The 20,995-nt window shown below is 30.2% G+C and overlaps 1 protein-coding gene and 1 long non-coding RNA gene across 6 annotated transcripts in view; one reads left to right on the forward strand and one right to left on the reverse strand.

Annotated features, from left to right (window-relative positions):
* The window catches only part of LOC120772041 (inactive serine protease scarface), a 48,740-nt gene extending 28,159 nt beyond the window's left edge, over positions 1–20,581 (reverse strand). Inside the window, exons 1-2 of the mRNA XM_040100412.1 lie at positions 20,497–20,581; positions 10,573–10,944 (exon numbers count right to left, since the gene is read on the reverse strand). Coding sequence (XP_039956346.1) covers positions 10,573–10,893 — 321 coding nt within the window. The 5' untranslated portion in view covers positions 10,894–10,944; positions 20,497–20,581. The remainder of the gene's footprint in view (positions 1–10,572; positions 10,945–20,496) is intronic.
* On the forward strand, positions 2,498–11,352 carry LOC120772042. Of its 5 annotated transcripts, none has more exons than XR_005705030.1 (4): positions 2,498–2,638; positions 2,708–2,833; positions 8,160–8,209; positions 11,227–11,352. It is a non-coding gene; the product is annotated as an uncharacterized LOC120772042 (long non-coding RNA). The 5 variants fall into 5 exon arrangements; XR_005705027.1 differs by lacking the exon at positions 11,227–11,352 and adding an exon at positions 10,601–10,649; XR_005705026.1 differs by lacking the exon at positions 11,227–11,352 and adding an exon at positions 10,604–10,649.
* Positions 20,582–20,995: the final 414 nt, after the last annotated feature.

The following is a 20,995-nucleotide window of genomic DNA, read 5'->3' on the forward strand; positions in this document are numbered from 1 at the left end:
CGTAAAAAAGGTTTGTTCTCGTTGGATCCCGCATAATTTGACAATCGCTCAAAAAAAGGCTCGTGTGGATTGGTGTAAAGAAATGCTGAAAAAATACGATCGCGGTGCTTCAAAAGACGTTTATAAGATCGTCACAGGTGACGAATCATGGATATATGCGTATGAGCCCGAAACAAAACAGCAATCGACCGTGTGGGTCTTCCAAGACGAGCCAAATCCAACTACTGGTCATGTGGCGACTGTTCCCCTTGAGCAACGTAGGACGGTCAATTCTGAGTGGTACCCCACCATTTGTTTGCCTGAAGTTTTCGGAGAAATTCGAAAAACGAACAAGAGAAGACGAATCAATGTGCACCATGACAATGCGAGCTCTCACACATCGGCTCAAACCAGCGCCGTTTTGACCGCCCAAAACGTCGAATTGATGGGTCATCCGCCGTACAGCCCTGACTTGGCACCCATTGACTTCTTTTTATTCCCACAAGTCAAGAAAATATTTCGTGGTCAACGATTTTCGTCGCCAGAAGATGCTGTTGAAGCATTCAAAAACCATATTTTGGAGGTGTCTCAATCGGAGTGGAAAAAGTGCTTCGAAAATTGGTTTGAGTGCATGCAAAAGTGTGCATGGGGGATGGGGAATATTTTGAAAAACAACAAAACCATTTTCGTTGATAAATATTCCTATTTTCATTATTAGGCCAGAAATATATATAGCAGCCCTCGTATTAAATATTCTCTCAAATTTTGAAATAGAAACTCAAATCGAACGGTCGCTACAGCGTTTCTTGTAGAAAGGGAACAGAGTGGGGAAGATTGCAACTCCAATCTTTAAACCGTTTTTCTCAGAATGTTGTTTTTCAAAATGGTTTCCACTCTCAAAGGAAGAGTTTTGAAGATATCTAGTTCCAATTTGGAGAGAACATTTTTAACAACATTCGCTATCGCGTTATCGAAGCTTTAATTTTTGTTTTGAAATCTTCCTATTTTTTTCTACGAAAAACTGTCGAAAAAAAGCGCCAAATTCGATACTTTTTGTTCAAACCGCCGCCATTTTGTCAAATTTCCAAAAAAAAAGAAGCTTCCATAGCGCAATAGCGACTTTCATACACATTAAAAACCTTTTTGAAATTTTTGGTTTACTAGATCAAAATTGCGGCCAAAATCGTGGACATCGTACAGGATATTTTTTTTACGTGTCAAATATCAGCGCGATCTGTCAATCAGTTTGTCTACACCAGCTGCTGAAGTCGGTACACCTCAGTCGAAAAGAATTTGTCTTAAATTTTGTATTTCCAACCAAATTTCGTCTGCGGAATTGTTGCGAATGTTAAAAAGGCTTACGCTGATTCAGTTTTATCAAAAACACAAGCCTACAAGTGGTATAAAGCCTTCAAAAACGGTCAAGAGATCGTTGAAGACATGCCTCGTTCTGGACGAGCTTGAAAATCGTCAGGGAAGTATCAGAGAGATGGCAAGAGAGCTCTCTCGTAAGCCCGTTTGAATGATTTTAGTGGATATTTTAAATATGAAACGCGTTCTTGCTCGATTCGTGCCGATAAAGATGATTTTTTCAAAAAGAGTACGATTGTGATCGAATTTAAAACCAAAAACGCAATGAATACCATCGATAAACCACCGTATTCACCAGATTGCCGCTTTGTGAAACCCGTTTTCAGTTGATCGAAGAGATAGAACAAAATTCGCTGAAGGAGCTGAAAGCCATCTCGAAAAGTGCTTATGAAAAGTTTATCGAGGAATGGAAAAATCGTTCGAATAAGTCTATTACATCTGGTGGGGTTTACTTTGAAGGCGACAAAATACCCAATTTCCGGGTACTTTTTGTCACAATGTAAATATTGAAAGAAGCAAACTAGTATTATTTTCAGTCAAATTTGCATATTTGCAGGTTCTATAAATTTAGCCAATTAACCATTTGCTTACAGGGTATCTACAAACATAAATTATTAATTGACTAAATTAAGCGTCTTCACTAAATTGTTTTCATATATTACAAATTAAATTTTTGATTAATTAAATGCTTTTTTTTGTTTTGTTTATTGAGTTTTAGGGATAGATATAATAGCATTAAATGCCAACTTAAAATTTTTGATAAAAATTTATTTAAATTATGATTAGTGTTGCTTTATTATTAAGGAAGACGCGTGATTAATCAAACTAATTGAACCGGTTATTTACTAAATTGAGTCAGCAAATTCTTTCGTTCGCTTTGATGATGATGACCAGTGAAAAATCGAATTTTATGCAAACTTCTAAAATAAAATGAGCGACTAGTTATTCGTCAATAGCATCGATCATGTGCTCATATTCAAAAAATTAGGCAACTCTATAAGCGTAAAACTAATACTGTTCAGACAAATTAATTGCACTGAAGCAACAATACAACAACACACACATACGTTATGTTATATTTTCACGCATTTTCGGCTCTCTCAAATGTCGGCTTAACTGTTGTTCTTACGCTTCAAATTTGGTATCATTCTAAGCTTTGCGATATCATCAAGTTCATCCCGTGCTTTGTCGCTTGACAAGCGCTTGACAGACAAAATGTCCACTTGTGATTATACGCGTAGCGTTCGAGACAACTGCCGATTAGCAGACAACAAGCAACAAGTTCTAGGTAGACAGTAGACCTGATGATTTATGACTTTAGAAATCTCAAATGCTAATTAAAATATTTATTTGCCAGAACCTACGCCTCACTGACTTAATAGAGTATGTTACCATCCAGTTTTTGACCAGCAACAACGGCAACAACCAGCAGCAGCGGCAGCTACACGTGGTCGAGAAGAGATACTGGTAATACAACTATGAGGTAATGAACGATTAGCTCTCTAATACGTTATTAATTTATGATGTAATACGAAATGTTTATTAAAAAAAATCAGAAAAAATGAAAACACGTCCGGCATGACAGCTAGAGTTTGTATTCATTAGAAAAAAGTTTTGTTTTAGTAATTACTATGCATTACGCATATGTTTGGGGTAGGTTTTGGCAGTAAGCCACTAGAGCGCGCTATCTCGTTGACTAACTGCTAACGAAACGGAATTTTAATAGTTCTAAACTATTTATATTTTGCCAAATGAAGCCTCTTCTCTATTTGAATTCTTAATAATCCTGTTATTGTTTACAACAAATATGGTATTACAAACGGACACTAATTATACGACCTTGAAAATACATGTGCTCATCGCTATATTTACTGGCGAAACATAACAAAGGAAAATAGCGAAAAAACACAAACTTTTATTTCTACTTTTCTTGAGTTTTAAGCGCGCCTCATTCAAATTGAAGTGATCACGTTTTCTGCCACCGAAATATGAGGTTAAGTGCCATTGAAATATAGCATAAGCATTAGGTGAACCACCTTACAACAAAAATTAAAGTAAGTGAGTACAATAATTCAGCGTTTGAAGTGCCTCGAAGGAGGCAAATATGCAGTATGACGCTGCTAGTTTCCTGGTTTCAAACGTAATTTATTACGTGTTAAAACTAAAGTGGCAAATAATTTATTTTTCCTATTGCAGTCACGTTGAAAACACACAATCTCTCAAAATTTTAGTGAGAAATAAAAACAGTTAATTAAGTACTCTACTCTGCTTTGTGCAAGAAAAACCATCACCACCACCAAGGACAGATGCGGCTGCACCATTAATTTCATTGTTTAAAAGTGTGTTTTACTAAATTCTTTTGAGGTCACGTCAGCATAAATGACGCCAAACGAACAGGTCGCTGAAATGAGGTCGTTAGTAAAATGAAAATGCGTGAGTTGGCAGCTCCATTTAAGCGGAAGCCACACATTTTACATAAATCTTTGAATATGAAGTGGAAATTCGTGCGTTGAGTGCCATTATTACTCACACCCGATTATAAGTGCAATCTTGTGGGCACTTTGAAACGGTATTTGACATTGTGTTGAGCGGTCAATTTAAAGATTGTGACTAAGCACTGGCATTCAGGGTGAATTTGCTGCATGAGGAAGGTCAATAAAGGTCATCATTGAAATAGACGTTTCTTTGAATGACCTTGAGATAGTAATTGTATAAGAAAAAAGCTACAAAAACGCAAAAATCCACTTAGAAAAATATATATGAGAATATATATAATAATCCACTTAACGAAAAATTTATAAATAGTTTCTGTAATGCTTGTAGTTTTTTTTTTTGAACAAAATGCTTTTGTTGATTGTTGATAATTTATATTATTGATCCAAAGCAATAACTACTGTTTAGCTGATAAAAATTATTATGCCAATCTCAAAAAATTCAAAACCGTTTTGTTGAAAAATTAGATTTCAGACTTAAGTTTTAATTTTCAGGGTTCTAAACTTTAATATGTTACAGGATCCATATTCTAAACTCAATCAGTTAGACCTGATTTGTTAAAAAATTGTGTATTCTCTCATAAAATTGGTAATAAAAGGTGCAAATAAGCTATAGCATCTAGGTTTTAACCTCAATCAATTAACTTCGAGTTTCTGAAAATTAATATTCTTACCTAAAATTTTTAATTTTCAATCTTCGAAACCTTATAACTTAGATAGAATTCATATTCTAATCTGAAAGAAACTTATTTTTGGCCACAAGTTTTTTGACTTCAGGTTACAAATCCAAATAAACTATAGATTATAGCTTATAATCTCAACCAATTAATTCTCAAAAGTCAAACTCTAATATTGAATTATTGATTTTCAGGGTTAGATACTTGAGAACTTAGATAACTAAATTTCTAATATCAACAAGTAACACTTGCTTTGCTGAAAAATCATATTTTAATCTCATATTATAGGTTTTAAAGATTGAGCTCCAAATATGTTAGATTATTTATATTCTAACCTCAATCAGTTAAACTCCACTTGCCAAAAAATTACATTCTAACCTTAAAATTTTCAATACTTTTACTGAAACTCTTAATATTTCAGAAAATTCACATTCTAATCTCAATAAATTGCACTTACTTTGTTAAAAAGTTATTAGTTTACAAACCTTCTTCTTCTTTATACTGGGTTATAAGATTTTACAAACCTAGATGAGCTAGATATTGCATATTCTCTCATCACCTAATAAGCCTTGAATTTCTAAAAAACAGAAATCTCAGAATCGAATTAATTTTGCCTAGAAGAAGTCTTAGTCCTAGTCTTAAACCACAACAGCTGAGTGATTTGGGTGTGAAACTCGGCTGTGTTAAGAACTCAAATAAATTAACAATTGTTAAAACTGCTTTGCCAGCTTTAGATTTCTTTCAGCAGTTCACAACAACATATAGAAGGGGAAAAAGAAAAAAACTCCCTTAGCACACAAAACAAAAATTTGAATGGCTATTCAATGTTTAAAAAATGTCAGCTCTTTTGTAAACTGCAACAATCACGACAATTGCGTGTCTTCTGTCTTCGCTTTCTTGGCAACAAATCACAGTTTATTGTCAAAAATAATACCAAAAACACGAAATATCTTAAAGGAAAACCCCAAATAACATTCCGGATTTCCTATGAGCCGGATGATCCAAATCAAATATGAATTTTTATACGTTGGACCTTCAGCGACAAAAAATTGAGTGATGAGAAAACCTGTATCTGACACGAGCTAAAATGCGCTGAGAATTGAATTCAAAGTCTATTTTTTACATCTACATAATTCTCATATTGTAGAGACGGACTGCGGCTGAGAGATATATGCACATACAAAGCCTTATAGTGGGTTTAGAAATTTCTCAACATTCGTCATAGACCATTAAAAAAGCTTGAGTGGCAACAGAATCGCACAAATAAATTTCTATTGCATTAGAAACGGCTGGGCAAGCGCTTGCAGCAGCAGCAGCAGCAGCAGCAGCCGTGGCTTGTGATCCGCATGGCGTGGGCTGTGGGCATTTCCTAATGCATGAATTGGAACACAATTGCAGCAGACAAAAGCCAAATGAATTGAATTTCTCACAGTGCCGACTGTGTAAGCGCCTAATAATGTGTTTCGCACAAATTAAACGTGTGAATCAGATACAACACACAGTTGGAATTAGCAATGAAATTACAAAATACAAAATACAACACGTTGGCATTTTCTTAAGGCATTGCTTGCGCTTAACAACCCCCGCTTTTGGTGCTGGTGGGGTGTTGTTCATTTGATATATTATTTTATTTTTATACCTTCAACAGTGTACATTAAGTTTGTCACGAATTTAATAATTTAAAATAAATTTGTAACACTCAGAAAGAATATGTGAGAGACCTTATGAAGTATTCGATTTTGGCATGTTCGTCTATGTGGGTTTTCTTAGTTTTTGAGGTATCGTTCTCAAATTTTAGTGATGTTTACTCCAAGCAGCTGCTGATTTGTCGACAACGCCGATAACGGAATACTATAGCATACAGCTGCCATATAACCCGGTCGGTCAAAATCAACTCTTTATATAAAAAAGTATTTTATTTGACAAGATATATACACGATATTTGCCAGAGTTTATTTTCCAAGTCATTGCTGCATTTTCTGAATAAATTGCTCAAATCGGATCACTATAGCATATAGCTGCCATACAAATCGACCGATCCTAATTAAGTTCTTCTATTGAAAACTTTTATATTTTTGTAGAAGACTCTTTACGAAACTTGGCACTTGCTTTTCCAAGGCACTGCTACATTTTCTGAACAAATTATTCAGATCGGATCACTATAGCATATAGCTTGCCATATAATGTCTTTTGATTGATCCAAATCATGATTAAGATCTTCATATTTTTTTTGTTTCTTATTTAATAATCTTAATTTGACTTGAAGGTTACCCCTGTGCAGGGTATTATAGCTTCGGTGCAATCAAAGTGAACTTCTTTTATTGTCTTTTTTTTTGTAATTTTACGCTTGTTTTGTTGGCATGTGTAGTGTTGTTGGCATTATAAGTGTTGTTGTATTATATATTTATTTATATATAAACATTTTTTATTTGCAATGCAATAATTTAAAGACAAATTACGTTTTAACAACAATGGCAATTGCTTCATTACAAAGTCAAGTTTAATTCTCGCCAACTTCCCTGTTCACATTATATTCGTTTGCTCGGCAAATTGTCTGCTACAAAAAGCCAAACCATGACTCTACACACACTTGAACGCTTGGCAGCCAATTCCCATAAGTGGCAGCGTAACAAAATCAAATTAAATACTAAAACAAAAAAGGTAGCAATATATAAAGTAGTATATATAAAAAATATATAGAAATAAAATAATACAAAAAGAACAGCAACAAGTCATCATCAGCGCCTACGACAATGCCCACCAACATGCTTGCGCACATATGTTTGCGGTATTTGCTCAAAATATATGCACTCGTCGAGGGTGATATTCAGCAGCGCACACCAGTTACATTTGTATTTACTCATTTATGCATGCATTTGCTTACTACATTACGCTTGAGCCCTTGTTGTTGTTGCTTATGTGTTTGCTTTTGATGTTTGTATGCCTCCGTTTGGCGAGTTCACAAGCGTGCGGCAATTGGGTTTCTTCGAATTCTTTGTAGATTCAAATTTTTACAACAAAAAAAAAAAACAACAACAACAACAACATAGGTTACATGCACAAATATATACATATGTATTTGCAGCAGCATGCACATGTTTAAAATGTGTGTAAGTATGTGCACAAGTCGCTGCAGACGTTTGCATACAGAACAAGTTCGTTGCTTAAGTCTTTCGTTTGCCAGTGACCGATCAAATTGTATGCGCACACAGCGCACACGACGCACGTAGACATTTGCAAATTGTTACGAAAGCAGCATTTAAATAAATTTCTGATTAAAAATCAATGCGTAAATCACGGAATTTCATAATCACTCGCTTTTCCCCTTTTGTTTATAATTTTTAAGTATTGTTTTGCTTCCGAAAACTATGAGCCATGCTAATGGAATTCAGTGCGGTTTTTTGTTAATTTTTTTTGGTATGAAAAACAATGAAATAAATTAGAAATAATAACCTTTGAACAACTTAGTTCGGCGTGAGCATTTTAGATGATTTCTGTGGTTTTTGAAGTATCGATTTCCCCCCTACGGCTTGCTTTAACATATGAAACAACTACTTTATACACCTATGTATATAATATGTATGTATACACATATCTATTGTTTGCTTACGAATTTATAAAATATTCTTTTGTATTTCAGCGCGTATTTTAGACCAACAACCTCTCGACCTTTTAAAATAACAAAAGCAAGTAAGTAGGTTACTTATTTGGAATCAGCTGAAAACGTATATTGACTATTTTTGTTGTTTTTCTTGTTATAGCACAATAAAATATACGGGATATAGATTATAGAACTATGCTGAAAATACCGTATTTGTTTTATATAAATTCAGACCTACTGTGGGTACGAAATCCAATTTGTCTTTAGACCAGGATAGATAATTAAAAAACAAAACAAATTGCCAACAGATAGTACAGAATTGAAAATTTTGTTTTTTTAAGGTTTCTACCTTAATATTTTAAATAAAAAAATACCATGTGGTTGGAACATAAGAAAGCATATTTAGCCCAAATTTCATAAAAGAGAAAAATTTTGTACAAAATAAAAATTGAAAATCGAAAAACTTGAATATTTGAAATTTTTCACATGAATTTTGAGGTTATATAAAAAAGATGTCAATACAAAAGTTTTAGATATTTTTATTACCCACAACTTTGTCATATAACTTTTTTTATAGGACTCGTAGATTTGCCGGAAATTGAGTTAAATCATTTTTAATCCTTAAAAATTCAACCGCGCCTCTCCCCTTCCTCCTCCCGACCTCAGATCGCCCGCAAATTATTTTACTCTAATTTTTATATTTTCTTCTTTCGTTTGTAATGGCTTTCAAGCTACTTTGCATTTCTTCCACTTTTTACCATTTTCAAGGCTTCTGCACTGGTCTACTTCATTTGTTGTTGTTGTGAATATTTTTGCAAACTGTTTTAATATATTTTTGTAATAATTTGCATTTAAATAACACGAATTTCTTTTACGCTTTGCTACTTATATCATTTTCAAAACTATAAAAGGGTGGCAACCACGCTTTAACTTTTAACTAAACTGCTGCTATTGAAAAAAAACAAAGTTTGTGCATATACGCCACGGCAAATTTTTAAAAATATTAATATTTTTTCATAAAAAGTTACTTTTCAGAATAGGTGGCAACTACACAAAATAATATTTCTGCTTTTTTTGCAAATATTGTAAAATCAAGCAATTTTTTTTCTACATTGAGGGGAGTATTATAGACATCATAAGAGTAGGTCTTAACATGACTGATATCTAAAGTGCTTAAAATAAGCCAATCAGTGGTTATAGCCGTCCAGAAAAGGTGACCTATTGTCCCTATATCACAAGTCAGGGCACAATAAAATTTTGACGGATGCAAACGCACGTCCTATGATAACACATACGAAAGAAACAAACACTGGACACCAAAGAATGCATTTATAGAAATAAATAAGCTTAGTAGAAAAAAGAATGCCAGAAGAGCACTTATTGACATTGGCTATATCGCAGCGTAAAAATAAAAACCTGCATTGTCAGTATAGAATTTTAAGGAACAGTTGAAATTCGCCAGAGAGCAACGAAATTAGATAGTAGATGGCTGGAAGCTTGTAATCTGGTCAGTCGAATCAAAATTTAATTATTTTCAACCAGTTGGCAAACAATGTTGCTGGCATTGCCCTTAGGGATAGTGAAGTATGGTGGAAGGGTCTTGATGGTATGGATTTGCTTCACATACTGGATGTAGTACTTCTACAAAATTCTATGGAATAATGAGGAAAGAAGACTATCTGCGTATTTTTCAGACCGCATACCCGATTTTGTAGAAAGGAGTGCTTGACGTAAAGAAGAAGTCATATTTCTACAGGATGACGATCCAAAACTTGAAGTAATGGCTTGCCGAACTAAATTTCTTATTGATGCAGTGGCCAGCTCAAAATCTTGATCTCGATCCGAATACATGGTCAATCGTCAAATTAAGGTCCGGACAACACAGATCAATCCCAACGAATCTGGACGAGCTTTGGCGAGGGGTACAGAATAATGGCATAGCCTTATAAATGAATTTATACAGAAATTGTTCAAAAGTATGCCAAACCTTGTACAAAGTATTTTGTGTAATAAAGGGTTAAGAATTAATACTAGAAATAAGCTCTTTTCTGAAAGTTTCTGTATAGTGCAAAATTGAGTACATATGAGTTGTTTTGGTTTTATTTGTTTTTTCTTAGAATTCGATATTTTATTTTTTTATATTATTAGCTATTTTTTTCGGAATTGAACATGAACTAAAGGGATAATAAGCTTTTCAAAAATTCTTTGCTACTTCTATACTAATTCAGATATAAACACACGAAGCACTGACTTGTACTCATTTTTCCCCACTGTATATAAGATAAGATTCTTTTTAATTTTTTTTTTTTTCAAAACCTCTCTCTTTACACATTAGTTTGAAGTTATGTAAATAGCTATATATATACCTAACCCATCTTTTCAATCATTTGTTTATATTTGAATCTAAATTATTTTTCGATATTTGTATCTGAATTACTTTCAAATGACTTACTTGTGCCTTCAACGATGGATTCGAAAAGTAGCCATCCAAGCATTGTCCCTGCAAAACACATTGTTTGCCAGCGGAGCATTTTAGAATCTCCTCAGGTGGTAAATATGTGGGTCCTTGGAACGGTGATGCCTGCCGACTGATAATTGCATGCTCCAAAAAGATATTTGTTGCCGGATTTATTGCGTTCGATTTGCTTGGGTTCGCCTTAATGCCATTCTGATATTCACCATTGAGGAACATATTCGACGAATACTGTGCGAAGCTGGCGCCACAACACAGTGTGACCGCAAGGCCGAGCAAAATATGCTGACAGCGCAACATTGTAGTTTTCTAGGTTAAGTAATTTAAGGCGCCCAAATATAAATGCAGAGGCTGTAATGAAAATAGAGAGAGGGAGAGAGAAAAGAGGAAATAAATATAATTTGCTATATTTTAAAATAAGGTTAAAATTTCAGCTAATAAATAAAATATTAGCTAAATTATTTAACAATGTTAGGCTATGATCACATTGGAATCCAATTAAAAATTCAAAGTGGTCTATTATTTACCCATAAAAATGCAAATTAGGCCTACAACAACTAGTTGTTTGAGTCTTAATAATTTATTCAAGACTTCGTACATAACGGTAAACAATTATATGCTTTTATCTTTCAGCGATTGTCTATTGTGGTGTTAGAGTACAGTTCAACCTCGATAAGCCGAACTAAGTATTACGAGCTAAGTGTTTGTATATTCGGGAACTAATTTATACGTGACTTTGAAGTATTTAAAATTTATAAAATTTAAAAATGAAAAAAATTTATAATGTATTATGTATGTGTATTAATATTTTCGCAACATTTTTTATAAAATTTATAATTTTGAAACATAAAATATATAATATATAATAAAATTTATAATTTTTAAACAGATGGCAAGACAGTCAAAACATTTTATGCCTAATTTTTTTATTTTGAATTTTAAAATATTTTCATATTTATTTTCACATATATGTACATATATCCCATTAAAAGTTTTAATATTTATTTTTTTAATTTTATTTAGGTGGCAATTTTTTTCATTAATTTTTCAAGTATGATAGTTTTTATCAACTTTTAAATATTTTAATATTTCCGGGGAAATAAATCTTTAAGATCAAATTTTTCTGATTTCAATCAGGTGGCAACTTTCCAAAAAAAAATTATTTGGAAACAATTTATTTTGTAAAATATTCATTTCATAATATATTTTCCTATTTGAGAAATAAAAGTTTTAGTATTTAATTTTTCTTATTTCATTCAGCTGGCAACTATTTACAAAATGTATTTTGTTTTATTCGTTCCACATATGTATGTACTTATATGTGACCTGGTCTACGGAAAGGGGGCTTAGGTGTCAAAAAAAAGGAAAACAATTAATGAGATAACGAGAAACTGACGATTATTTTTAGCAGCTTTTCCAAGAAAACTAGTTTTCGCACGTTAACTCCCTTTTCGTAGACCAGGTCACATATAATATTTTTCATCAATAATAGTAATAACTTTCAAATATTTTAATATTTCAAGGGAAAAAAATTTTTAAAATTAAATTTTTCTTATTTCCGTCAGGTGGCAACTTTTGAAAAAAAATATTTTGAAAAAATTTATTTTGCAAAATATCCATTTCGTAAAATATTTTCATATTTGTTGTTTCAAGGAGGTGGCAACTCTGGTAAAATAATATTAAGCATTCATTTATTCCATTTTATATTTATTTCCTTATTTGCATACGATTGTAAATTATATTTTTCAAACAGCTGGCAACTTTTCAAAAAATGTGCAAACAAATGTTTCAATTAGGCAGCGTACGACCTTTTGTTGGTTCAAAAAGTTGTACATACATATGTGTGTGCTTTTGTTGTAAATAATTTTATGCCGCTGTTAACTGTTTATTTTATTTCATTGTATTTTATTAGTTCCTCTATTAAATTCCAACACCTATGCACATTTGCATATTCACATACAAAATACGCGCACGCCAAGCGCCCTTTCTGTTGCTGTAACAGTTATGTAACGGTTCGCTTATCATATTAATTTTACATTAATTGCCTTAATTAAATTTATATACTACCGTAAGGAAACTGGATCTGGACATAACCCGGATAATCGAAATTCAACACAGCGGCTAAGCAGTTGATTTGATAAATGAACGCGATGAACTGTGTTGAAATCTCAAAGGCCATAATTTAAAGCAGATTTCTTCAACAGTGAAATATTGAAGGCGAAAGGTAAACAAATTAATTTGTTATCGCACCGAAATTAAGTTGTGCCGTGAAAGTCTTTGAAATGCACAAAAAGTTAATAAATTATTAAAGTATTTTGGGTTTTCCCGCTTGTTTTTACTTTCAAAGTATTAATTGAATGTTCAGCTAATAAATATACCCGAAATGCCCCACAGCTAATTTTCACCCAACCCGCTGTGATGCACGTACATACATAAGCGATTGTGTGCATAGTCAGCTGAGGCGCATAGCTGAGTGAGTGTGTAATTAATAATGATTAGTGAACGGAAGGTGCTTGGGGTACCTACAATTCATCTATTGGCAATGAAATATCGATTAAATGATCGTTAGTGAGTCTGCAAGTTGAAAGTTGGGCAAATTAAGTGGCTTTGTGGAAAAAGTGGGACGTTGGTGAGCACATAAGTGCGGCCTAAAACTGTCAGCGCTCTGTATTCCACACGCACTTAACAAGACAAGTGTGCGCGATTTCTTGTATTTTTGTATTCTTTTATGCCTTAATTTTGTTTTATTATTTTTATTTATGTTTTGAGTGAGCACTTCTGGCAGCCACTACATCATTGAGTGACAGATTAACTACTAAAAGTGGCAGGAGGAACCATACATGCTGTGGAGTAACAAATAAGGTGTGAACACCGCTGCAAAAGTCAAGCGTTGCTGGTGTTAAACAAGAATTTCACAATTTCCAAACATTTTGATCGTTATCAATCAGAAATAACGGCTGCTGTGTGTGTGTAATAGGGTGTGTATTAATATTTTCGCAACATTTTGCCAGAATTTTTTCATTTAATAAAGTTTTAATAGATATTTAATAATTAGTAAATATTTAATGATTTATTCTTAATGAAAAATAATATGTTAGAAAGATTTCCATTATTTTAACTATCATCCTAAAATAGAGTTTAGAACAAATATAGCCATTTTTACACATTTACATTTGCTGTTTAATTTGTCTTACAATTTATTATATTGTATTGTATTGGGATAAATATTTAATAAAATAAAATAATAAAATAACGAATTTTGTAACATGCAAAAGGAAACTGTTGACTCTAAAAATATATATTATATACTATATATATCTTTATATATAAAAATTACGTGTCACGTTGTTTGTCCGCGGTGAACTCCTAACCTACTGAACCGATTTTAGTAAAATTTAGCACACTGTGCCCAGTTCGAACCAATTTAGAAGATAGGATAGTAAAAACCATTCATAAATAAAAAATACAGTGACAGCTCTATTAAATGGACGCTCTGTTAAGCGGAAAACTCTATTAACTGGACAGAAATGCTAGTAACCAGACATTGAGAAAGCAGCCTTAGATTCGATATTTTTTCCAATGAAATTTATTTTTGTATGAACATATTCCAAATTAAACTTCAAGTACAATCCATTGGATTCTTATAACGACAAAAACGTTTACGCCTTTAATCGTAAATAAAATTTTCACTGTATTGAGTAGTTTATTATATGAATAACAGTATAAAATGTATACATCAAAACGCGTGGCCGGATCCACTAGTGCACATATATATATTAATGATCAGCATGACGAGCTGAGATTTTGCTATATCCGTCTGTCTGTGTATATACGTGAATCTTAGTTTTTGAGATATTCATCTTAAATTTTGAACACTTTTTTTCCTCCTGAGCGGCATAAGTTTTTATTGGACAAGAGATCTTCACGAAATTTGATATGGGTTATTCTCTAAGGCAACGCTACAATGCCCAAATAAATTTTTCAGATCGGACCACTATACCATATAGTTGACGTACAAACTAACTGCTCAAAATAAAGTTCTTCTTTGGAAAATGTTTTCAATTGACAAAATAGTCAAATGTCGGTTGTCTTTTAATACAAAGAAGATATATTATATTTAAATGCCTTTCGATCGACATACAAATTCATTACATTAATATTGGAATATGCAAAATTATAGATTAATACTGTTTATTAGGGCACCCAGTTGAGTTGAGCATTTGAGTTGTCGATTGTATTGTTATTTATATAAAAAATTTTAAAAAATATATATGTGACCTGGTCAAAAAATCAATTTTCACTTTTTAGTTGATTCGGATGGATTGTTTATTTTTAACAGCTGTTTCCCAGAAAACTAGTTTTCGCACGTTAGCTCCCTTTTCCCTTTTCGTAGACCAGGTCACATATATAAATAGTGAACAAACCTAATTAGTGCTCTTTTAAGAGCTTTTTTTAATTTATATGAAACATATGAAATACATACGTACATATGTATATGACACAACTGTGTATGTGAAAGCGCAAACAAAAAAATAAAAAATGAATAAATGCAAAATAACGAAAAAATAATAATTCAGAAAAATATTATAAAAATCTCTGCTTATTTTTTAGATTTTTTTTAAACAACAGTCCACAAGTTTAATGTATTTCCAAAAACCAAACAAAAAATAAATGGATAGATAAAAAATAACAGAGAAAATAATTTAAAAAATTGTAATAAAAAACTTTGCTCGTTTTTCAATTTTTGTTTTTTTTTTTCAAATAAAAATCCACAAGTGAAAGCGCGAAAAATAAGAAAAAATAAATGAATAAATAAAAAATAACAGAAAAATTAATTAAATAAAATAATAAAAATCTCTGTTTTTTTCCATACGTTTTCAAAAAAAATCCACATGTTTCTTGTATTTCTAATAAAATTGATGAATGTATGCTTTGTTAATTAACTTTATAAAAAGTTTATGACATAATTATCGTAACCCATCGGTATGTCTTCATTATTTTATGTTTATATTTATTTATTTTTTTAATTTTTAATTAACTGAGTGGTCATTTATTATAATCAAATTGGCTTATTAACTTTTTAATGTTTGTATTATAATTAAAAATATTTTATTGCGGTAAATATGTATATAATTCCAGCTGATAATTAAATTAAAATTAAAATACAAAACTACATATATTTTTTAAGCAGCAGCACACTCATATGCAAGCGTATACGAAAAAAGCCTGCAATCAGTTACTTTTTCTCATTTTATGAAAGAAATAATTAAAAACTAATTACAGCCTGCGCTATCCTACTTTATCTGCCACAAACGTTATTTATGATCTTTTAACAATAATATCTAAAACTCAAAAATTAATTAAAAACAATTTAATTCCATTAAAATATAGCACAACCAGCATATAGTCAACCAAACTAGATTGTGTTATGGAATTAAATTATATTAAATTAAATTTTTGCCAAAAAAAGGCCCTGTCACTGTTATACTTGTAAATATATAACTGTATTTTTTAATATTTTTACATTTTTTAAAAGTTTGTATGTATGTGTATGTATGTATGTGCGGTTTTATATAACAAAAGGAAAAAATTCCACAACTAGAATACTTTTAGTATTTTAATAATAATCACCAATAAACAATTAATTGGCTTAAATACACATATACAAACGTAGACGCACACATATATATGCGCACAAAAAGAATACACAATATACATATATACGTATATATAAATCATCTGTTCTACCAATGCCTCATTATCTCAAAGCAACTGGCAAAAAAACAAGATTGGATTCAGGCAGAGCGGACAGACAGACCAGACGAACCGACAGACTATAAGATAAATGGACGGACAGACAACCTTATAAATGCGAAAAGAGTGTTAAATTTCTTATTAAGTCAAACTTAAAAATAGCCATGCATAAACAGGTGTGTGTGCTTTTGTGTGTGTACAATAAAAGAGAATACCATAGTTATTACTACATTTGGTGTGATTGTCTCGAAAATGTTTACGCTTGAATGTAGATTATTTAAAATGAGTAGGAATCAAATATTGTTTACGATGCGCAGCTATTCTAGCAACAAATTATGCAAAAACAACGACAACACACTTGACTATTAAGCATATTACTCAACTACTACAAACACAACTACAAACTTATAAGCTTCGCTGAGTGTGCGCGTGTGTGTGCAAATGTGCGAATGACAATTTGTTAAAAATTTTTGCCATTTGATTTATTGAGTTAAATTAGAATTCAAATTTTTTTAATTCCAGTTTCGCACAAATTTCAACTTTCTATTTCTATTAAAATGGCTTTAAGGGAAAACCTCTTCAAACAAAATAACATATTTCGGCAATTATGCCATATTGTATATATACATATATGTATATATGTACATATATACATATAAACAAATTAATATAATTAAGTTTATATGTTTTTGGTTTTATTTTGTAAAGACCGTTATAAGCGCTAAATAATTCTGTTTATTTATTTGTTTTAGCAATAAGTTGGAAATGGGACAAATTTGTCATTTGTTATTGGATTAACAGCATTACAAAAGCTTATTTGTTGTTTTTGACCTTTTTAGCTATTTGATCGCGATTTTGGTAACTTTCTACTATGCGTGTTCTTTTGACTCATGCGCATATTTTTTTGGTTTCTTAATATTTCATAATTTTTTAATATTTATTTAACGTTGACACATACGCCATGGAAATTTCTTTGCTTTTTTGAGTATCTTTTGTCATTTTATTTTTTTTTTTAATACTGAAAATAAATATATCCTATATTTTTTTCTTCAGTGTTTCTTTAATTTATGTTAGATCATCGACTACTGAATTTTATTAGAATTTAAGAATAGAAAGTGTCGATTTTTTACTTGCCACAGTTAGGAAAAATATTAAACCATTTTTTGTGTTTGCGCGCAAATTATGCTAGGAAAATTAAAATTCGTTGAATTATTAATACCAATTTTTTAATGGAAATTACTACAAGTAAGATCCCTGTTACGATTGGGCTTATAACCTAACCTAATGAAAATTATGAACAAATTTCAATATAGAAAATTTTTTTTAAACAAATTTATTACAATTTTAAAATATAACATAAGATTTTAGTTTATAAAAATTCATAAATTTTCATTATTAAAAAATAAGAATTTCAAAAGATATTGTTAAAAAATTTAAAATGAAATTTTAATATTCAAAAATTCTTTATCTTAAAATTTATTGAAATTTTAAAATTAATTTATCATTTAGAACACAAAAGTTCATACGATTTTCATTATTAAAAATGAACATTTTAAAAGTATTTAAAAAATTAAAAACATTTGTAAAAACACACTTAAAACGTTTATTAATATTTACATTATTAATTATTTTTGAAAGTCTTGATTTTTAGTAATAAATATTTCAAAAATAATTAAAATATTAAAAGTGTAAAAAATTACAAAAAAATTTAATATTATATGTAAAAGTTATCAAATATTTTAAAATACAAAATTTTTTAAAGCTATATATATATATTCAGTATTTTTGAAATAAAAAAAAAATGTGTAATTAAAAAATTAAAAAAAGATAGATAATAAAAAATTAAGAATTTAAAAAATGACTGATAACATAAAAATTATGAAATGTTGTAATTTTTATTCTTTGAAAATTTTTAAAACAAAAACTTAATATCTAAATTTTTTTTAAATTTTTTTGTTGTATTCAAACTATTAATTTATTAAAATTATTATAATTATTAATTATATTTTTCTATTCTAAAATTTATTGTTAATTTGTTTTACTTTTTAATTTTATTTTTTCCATATTTTTATTTTTTAGAAAAATTATCCCTTTATAGGTGAACTAAATTCATAAATCATCAATAAAAAAAATTTAAAAATATTATTCAGTAGTTTTGAAATAAAAAAAATGTGTAATTAAATAATTAAAAAAAATAGATAATTAAAAATTAAGAATTTCAAAAATGACTAATAATATAAAAATTATGAAATGTTGTAATTTTTATTCTTTAAAAATTTTTAAAACAAAAAATTAATATAAATTTTTTAAAATTTATTGTTATATTCAAAATATTAATTTATTAAAATTATTATAATTATTAATTATATTTTTCTATTCTAAAATTTATTGTTAATTTGTTTTACTTTTTAATTTTGTTTATTCTATATTTTTATTTTTTAGAAAAATTATGACTTTATAGGTGAATTAAATTCATAAATCATTAATAACATAAAAATTAATAAATGAAAAATTTCTAAAACGAAAAAGAGAATATCTGAAAATTTTCAAAATTTGTTTTTAATATCTTATTAAAATTTATAATAACTTTTTTTTTAATTTGTTAAGTATAGTTTTCTATTCTAAAATTGACTAATGATTTCTATGTTTTAAAAACTTATGTTTTTGTATTTAAATATTTACTTAAATATATTTGGATATTAAATTTCTTTAAAAAAATAAGTTTTTAACACAATTTTCAATATTAAAGAACAAATTATATATGAAAATATTTTTCAAATATATATAAGTCATCAATTTTAAAAATTTTCAATTATATTTATATTTTTAGGTATGAAAATATTAAATGTCAAGGCGTTAAGAGTAATAAAAGAGTTAAAAAAAATTGTTACTGTTTTATTATATTTAAAAATAAATTGTAACAAGTAAAATACTTTTTTCAAATGTCAAAAATCTTCTTCAAAAAGTCTCGCCATTTTCTGATTTTCAAAAAAAAAATTATAAGTTAAGTATTTTTTTAACAAATTGTAAATTTTTTTTGAAAAATAATATCTATTGCTAATAATAATAAAAAAGGAACATAATTTTATATTTTTGGAGCCCTTTTTCAATTATTTTCAAATATTATTTTGATATAATTTGCAAGTAAAAATTTTAATATTTTTCTTGAAGGTGTACTAAATGCAGAAAAACACATTTATTGTGGATATTTTTTCTTCGAATCGCTATTTTAAATAAATAGAAATCATGGAAGGTACCAATTAGAAATAAACTCTTTGAAAAGCATGAGATTTATCGAACGATGAACAAAAATTTCAATAAAGTTATTATCTTTACTATAGACCGAGAAATACACACAAACACTTGTATATTTAATACTTTGGAAAGGAACTAAATTTCTTCAGGTCCTGAGTTGAGCCATACTTCGCAATTCAAACACTAATCAAATCGCTTTTGCCAACAAATTGTACTGCAAGGACATACATACAACACTTAATGAACTGTTGTTGCATTTTTCTTACGCTGATTACACTTTTACACAAAAACAAAAAACAAAACAAACTCAAATAATTCATGGTTAATAGGTCACAGCAAAGAAACGTTGCAATAATTGCGCTCGAGGAACACTGCACCTAAACAAAATCTCCACACATGCATACATATGTACATAGATAAATGCAAATGTATTGTTTTTTACTACTTTATGAACCACATTTAATTTTATTTGACGCTCACGATTATTTCAGCGCTAATTATAAAACATTTCGACAACTACGAATGCGGTCATAAATCACCAAAAGTCATAAAAACAATTTCACTATACAAACAGAGATATATGTTATATGTGTGTGCGTGTCGATAATGTCATAATCGCATGTCCTTCGTCAATTATGCACATACATGTATACATGTATGTATGTATGCATGCACTCCTGTTGTGATGTAACCACTGTGTGGATCCTCTACCGGATCTGCTGCACTAAAACACTGATATCCGTTTGATTTAGTTGTTGTTATTTTTGTAATTAAATACTCAATAATCAATCTTCAACTATTTTCGTTTAATCAAAGTCTTTTCCATCTACATATAGTATTGTATGTACACAGTTGTGTTGGGCGAATTAAAAACAGAAATTTTTTAAAACTCACTTGTTGTTGTGTTTGTTTGAAATTTTTCTTGATTTTGCGAAAATACTTTTGATTTCAACTAAATGACACGATCGCACAAACAGACCACTTGTTTTCGTTTGTATCAATATTTTCGTAAGATCTGCCTTTTATACGCCACACCGGAATTTTGTGGGTGAGCAGCGCTCACAGCACAGACGTCTGCATCATCATCGCAAACAACATCATCATCATCATCGTCTTCAACGGCGGCAGCGGCAACGGCAGCGGCAGCGGTTGACATGCCACAAGTTTACGGCGCCGAAAATACCACTGCTGGGAGACTTAAACAAAATAACAGCAACAACAACACAACTGAGTGGTATAGACCACTTATTCAGTCGACGAAAATTATTCGCTCCAAGCTTTGTTGGCGACAGATCGTTAACAACCTGAAACTGAAAGTCATTCTCGCGCTCTCTTAGTGTATGGCGTTGGAGCAGTGTCGCGCTCTTTGTGAGCGTCTTAGATACGCTTTGTA

The sequence above is a fragment of the Bactrocera tryoni genome, chromosome 3 (assembly GCF_016617805.1).
Source record: "Bactrocera tryoni isolate S06 chromosome 3, CSIRO_BtryS06_freeze2, whole genome shotgun sequence".
Taxonomy (NCBI): domain Eukaryota; kingdom Metazoa; phylum Arthropoda; class Insecta; order Diptera; family Tephritidae; genus Bactrocera; species Bactrocera tryoni.